The sequence below is a fragment of the Aureococcus anophagefferens genome (assembly GCF_000186865.1).
Source record: "Aureococcus anophagefferens unplaced genomic scaffold AURANscaffold_24, whole genome shotgun sequence".
Taxonomy (NCBI): domain Eukaryota; class Pelagophyceae; order Pelagomonadales; family Pelagomonadaceae; genus Aureococcus; species Aureococcus anophagefferens.
In genome coordinates, this window is record NW_008705584.1 from 1 (window position 1) to 5,001 (window position 5,001).

Sequence of the window (5,001 nt, forward strand, 5' to 3'; positions counted from 1 at the left end):
CTGAGGATCCCAGCTTCAAGCTGGTGCCTCGTATGACGATATCAAGGCATCTGTCAAGGCTGCCGCAGAGGGTCCGATGAAGGGCATCCTTGCCTATACCGAGGATGATGTAGTCTCAAGTGACTTTATTGGCGACGCGCACACTTCGATCTTCGATGCTAAAGCTGGCATCGCACTAACCGACAACTTCGTTAAGCTTGTATCATGGTATGACAACGAATGCGGGTATTCCAACAAGGTCCTCAACTTGATTGAACACATGGAAGAACACTAATGTACACGGAGTTGATTTACCGTCGGCGAGTCTTAATCTAGTGACTTACTTCACGCAGCCGCCCATTTACTGATGGGGTGGGGCCGCAAAGCACAAGAATTATCGTGCTCGTCGCGCCACCCCCTCCGACTCGCGCCCACGCCGGGAGCAGGTTTTAAAAGCCGCTGGTACTGTCCTAGTCTGGAATTACAGGTAAAGAAGAAATTAGTGCCAGTGAGCTTGGACAGCCCATCATAGCGTGCGCCGCCGCAGAGCAGAGTCGGAATCGAGGCGGATTTCGCTTCTAGATTTCGCTTTTTTCCCAGAAGTGAACTAACAGGGCCTAGGAGATTCTTTTTTTCTGCATACGGAGAATACCCCCCGCAATATTTCCCGCGATCGAGCTAATCACACTTATCGATGGTTCAGGATCGCCGGTAGGGCCGTTGCGCGCCCCGCTGAAGCCGTTTGAGTCTCGACAGTATTGGTACGCATAGTTGTGCCGCGTGGTTTGGCCTGCAACGGCGCGGAACGCATTCGCGGCGGGCGGTAGCGTGCTCAAACCGCACGCTTTGCGCGTGGTTCAGCGATCGAGCCGTTCTCGCGCTCTGCATCGATTCCTGCGTTTGTGCTTCGCGTACGTCGGGCCACAAGGGTTTTGAAGCTGCTGTGAGCAGCTGACGCTATACCTTTGCAGTGCTCGTTCGTGCCGTGCACTCGTTTCCTGCCTCGATACAGCCGATATGGCGCGCGACGACCGCGGCGGTTTGACAGCGCTTACGGACGCGATGCGGCTCGTCGAGGGCGGGGACGAGGTTGAGGAACCTGCTGCCGCAGGCGCAACGCATGTCGTCCCCGTGGAGATACGGTGCTGGCTTACGAAGTCGCACGCAACATAGCAACTTCCTTTGGGTTATTGGCCCGGCTTTCGTCCCGGGCGCCCAACTGCGGACACCATATCCCAGCTTGTCAAATAAATATACTGCAGGCAACATCGTGGAGTGGCTTCGGACAAAGGCCATACGCCACCTCCTGTCCTCGGCCAATGAAAACGCTGGAATGTCCGGGCGGTTTGAATTTTATTAAATATTACTATCCTCTATATGGGAGATAGCACCAGGCTTGGGGCCTTAAGCGCGCGGTTTTTTTTATTATGTCCACCCCTGCGCGCCCTTGGCTTGCCCGCCCCCCTATAAGTTCGCCGACCCTGTATTATGTAATGAGACTGCGGTCCTGTAAGCACCGCCCAGATCTGCAGTTGAGCCCGCTGCACAAGCAAAAGAGTCTGGTCAGTCCTGAAATTTCGCCAGTTGCCACTTAGCCGTCCTTGCGCCGCCTGGATGCAGTTGTCGGTCGACCAGACTTGGGTCTCGTCTTGATGCGTGAACGGTCTTCGATTTCGTTACCATCCAGTGTAGTCTTGTCTGCATCATCGTTCGTGTAATGTTGGTACGGGTTTGGCAGGCCGGTAGGGGTAAGTTTACCAGATGTCGCATCTTCTGCATCTGGCCGGTCGCGCCCACGGCCAATGGCTGAGCCAGGGCGCCAGGAGTTCCCGACTTTGGGTCGTCTGCGATTGCCAGCAAACTCGACCCCTCTGATTGCCCAGGTGTCTTCCTCATCATTCCAGATCGCATGTCGCTCAAATTTTCTCTCTTCCTCGGGAGGCACGAAGTTATTCATCAGTAGTTCTTTTAGCTTGAGCTGCCGGGAGAGTTGGCGGATGGTGTCAAGCATATCCTCGCGTTCGCGCTGAAACTCTTGCTGCATGTCATGTGCCTCACCTTGGCATGTCTGAAGCCGCTGCCAGAGCTTCTTGAGCTTTCGGGTTTTGTCATCGGCTTCGTCCTGTTTTGTAGCATATTTCTCCTCAAGCGCAAAAATATCTTCCTCCTTTGCACGAACCTGACGAGCGAGAGCCTGCTCCTGCTCTTTCCGCTCCTCCAGTTCGAGCTGAGCGCGACGCAACATGGCCTCCTGCTTCGCCGCCTTGTCTAGGAGTTTACCACCCTGCATGAGTTTTTCCTGCATAGATTGCAACTTCTTTTCAAGAGTGAGGCGCTGCTTCTCCGAGTGTGCTGCACGATCTGCCTCTGCATCGAGCTTCTGTTTTAGCTTTTCTCGCTCTTTCGTGGTGCGAGTCTGGGAATCCAACACCTCCTTCATCTCGGCTTCCGCTTGACGACGCATTTGTTCAGTCTCTTTGTTAGCTGCTGCCTTGAGCTCGGCAAGCTCCTCTTCTGTCGCTGCACCTTGTACTTCAACAATTTTTTCAACCTCAACAACCTTCTCCACCACTCGTTGTTCAGTGACTATCTTACCCTCGCCAGTGCCACAGCCAGAGCCATCCGAGCCCTGACTCGCCAGTTGCTCCTTAAGTCGTTTGATCTCATCTTGGAATTCCCGCAGCATAGCATCTTTCGGGTCCTCGTTAATTTTTGGCTTATTCTTGATGTTCTTTGCACGATTCGCATACCGGAGTGTAGAAATTGTCTCATCGAAGTTATAGCCTGCCGGACCGCAATTGGCGCACATCACCGTCTTTGTGTTTCCGCCCAATGAATCTTGTAGTAGACGAGTCAACTTTGAATCACGATATGGAATATGCTGCGACTTGCCATCTACTAGGGCCGAAATAACGTTCCCTAGTGCAGACAGGGACAGATTTATCTTCGTTGCTTCCTTCAGCCGATCGCCTGTGGCCCCTGTCTTCGCTTGACGTTCCGAGCCGGCCAAGTCAACAAGATTTAATTTGCCCACATGTATGTGCTCACCACGTTTTTCATCCACCTCTGCGCACTCCACGATGATGGTGAAGATGGCGTGGGATCGCGAAGAACCAGCATTCATAAGCGTCGCGCCCACCGATCTATTCTTCTTGCCTGCCTGCATTACTTGATCAATTTCATGCGATGATTTCACCACAAACGAGGTAAGATCCTTCACGTAAACGCCAGAGTCTACATTTTCTTTTAAATCTAATCGGTTCTTCGGTTCTTTTGACCTATGTAATACTTGTTTTACGTCAAGACGCAGAATGATCACGAGTTGACGAAAGATGATACTCAGACACATGTAAATACAAAAGATCACGAATTTCTTCATTATAAATTTCGAGGTAGGATGCGCGCACGAGAAAGTGCTGATGCTCCTCGGCAACTGCAACCTTATCGAAGATATGTTGGAAAGCGTTGGGAATAATACCGCGCAATTCAGGGGGGTCCGGGACGCCTTCCATGGTGAAAGTTTTCCCTGCCCCTGTCTGACCGTATGCGAATATAGTTCCGTTGTAACCATTGAGCACAGCCTCGACGACCGTAGCACCGCACTTGTCGTAGATGGACTTCTGTGTACAGTTTGCTGCAAAAACCGCATCAAAAGTAAATGATTTGGGTGGGTCCGACGCATCGGCCTTCGGGTTGGTACAAGTAATGGTGCCTTGCGCCTCCTCCGCCACAGTTGTCGCGATATGCCCATCTTGCTGCTCCTTTCGGGACAGCGGGCGCACTCGAACGACTACCTTGACGCTCTCACTGGGCATATTTAGCTCACACGTCCGGACAGGATAGTCAGCGGCCAGTTAAGACCTTGGACCATAAATGGGGATGCAGCTTGACGATTGACGGCCGCGCGAGCTCTTAGAGCGAGCTCTGTCCGGTTCAGCGCTCAATAAACCAATTGGACTAGTCACTCCAGATTTCGTGGCTACGGACGAAAGCGCCGTGGGCGTCCCATGGGCTGCGATCAGATGTCGAGTAAAATCCCGCTTGGGGGGTCGGGTTTGTAAAATTCGACTGGGTCCGGCGGGGGCGTACTTGGGGAGGCGTCGGGCGACCCCCCCTAGGTCCCCAGGGAGCTCCTGGCACTTATTTTCTGGGTCGGTCGGTCGGTCGGTCGGTCGTCGTCGCCGCCGCCGCCGCCGCCGCCGCCGCCGCCGCCGCCGCCGCCGCCGCCGCCGCCGCCGCCGCCGTCGTCGTCGTCGCGCGCGCGGGGAAGTTTCGAACTTAATTCAGTCGCAGGGCGACCGCAGAGAGGTGATGAGTTGCCCCATGCCAGCTGTCACGGTATATGGACCCGGGAATGCAAAAAATCGAGTCGGCGCGCCCCGCAGTCGCAGTGATCGACAGTCGCCGCAGAATGCCGCCAGCAGAATTTTTTGCGCCAGATCTGGGCGTGAAATCACCACTTGCAGCCCCATAGCGCCGCACGACGACCCTAGCGTGCATGGCCCCCAAGGCGACCTTCGGGGGGGGGGGGGCGGTGCCTGTCAGTCGGAAGAAACGCGACGCGAACCCAGCTTCTGCTCGACTCGGCGCCTCTCGGGCGTGCTCAAACGCGCCCCGCGCCCCAGATTTAAGGGCAGGATACCCGCCACTTACCACCCCCGAGTAACAAGCCAGAATCGCGCCCCGATCGGGGTCGCGGAAGTCGCCATTCATTTTGGTTACCGCGGCCAGCGGCGACCCGGAGTAGGCGCTACCTGGACGCTCTCGGTGGGCACATTCAAGGAGGGCCCTGGGGTTTATGTACGAGCTCCGCCGCACGTGGCATGTCACGGAACATACTCGTGCTTGGCACCGCTCTGGGGGAGCTAGATCGCACTTTCCTTCTATCGTGAGATTCCTGTCACCTCAGAACGTGCAGTCATATTCACCGGGAACATCGGCTGCCTCACGGAGAAGCTTCCGGTTGAGTAATCGCTTGTTTTGAAGCGCGGTCAATNGTTTTTCTGGCGGCGAAGATCATTT

General features: G+C 54.9%; 2 protein-coding genes across 2 annotated transcripts; one reads left to right on the top strand and one right to left on the bottom strand.

Annotated features, from left to right (window-relative positions):
* Positions 1-10: 10 nt before the first annotated feature.
* Positions 11-274, top strand: AURANDRAFT_31278 (hypothetical protein; the record flags this gene model as incomplete). The annotated part of the gene is made up of 1 exon (XM_009041803.1): positions 11-274. A coding segment is annotated over one exon (264 nt), but the record flags the coding sequence as incomplete, so codon positions are not given.
* A 1,060-nt stretch (positions 275-1,334) lies between these two features.
* Positions 1,335-3,909, bottom strand: AURANDRAFT_38574 (hypothetical protein; the record flags this gene model as incomplete). Its single annotated transcript, XM_009041904.1, has 2 exons — positions 1,335-3,257; positions 3,337-3,909. The coding sequence occupies 2 exons, from the start codon at positions 3,792-3,794 to the stop codon at positions 1,571-1,573; spliced, it is 2,145 nt and encodes a 714-aa protein (XP_009040152.1).
* Positions 3,910-5,001: the final 1,092 nt, after the last annotated feature.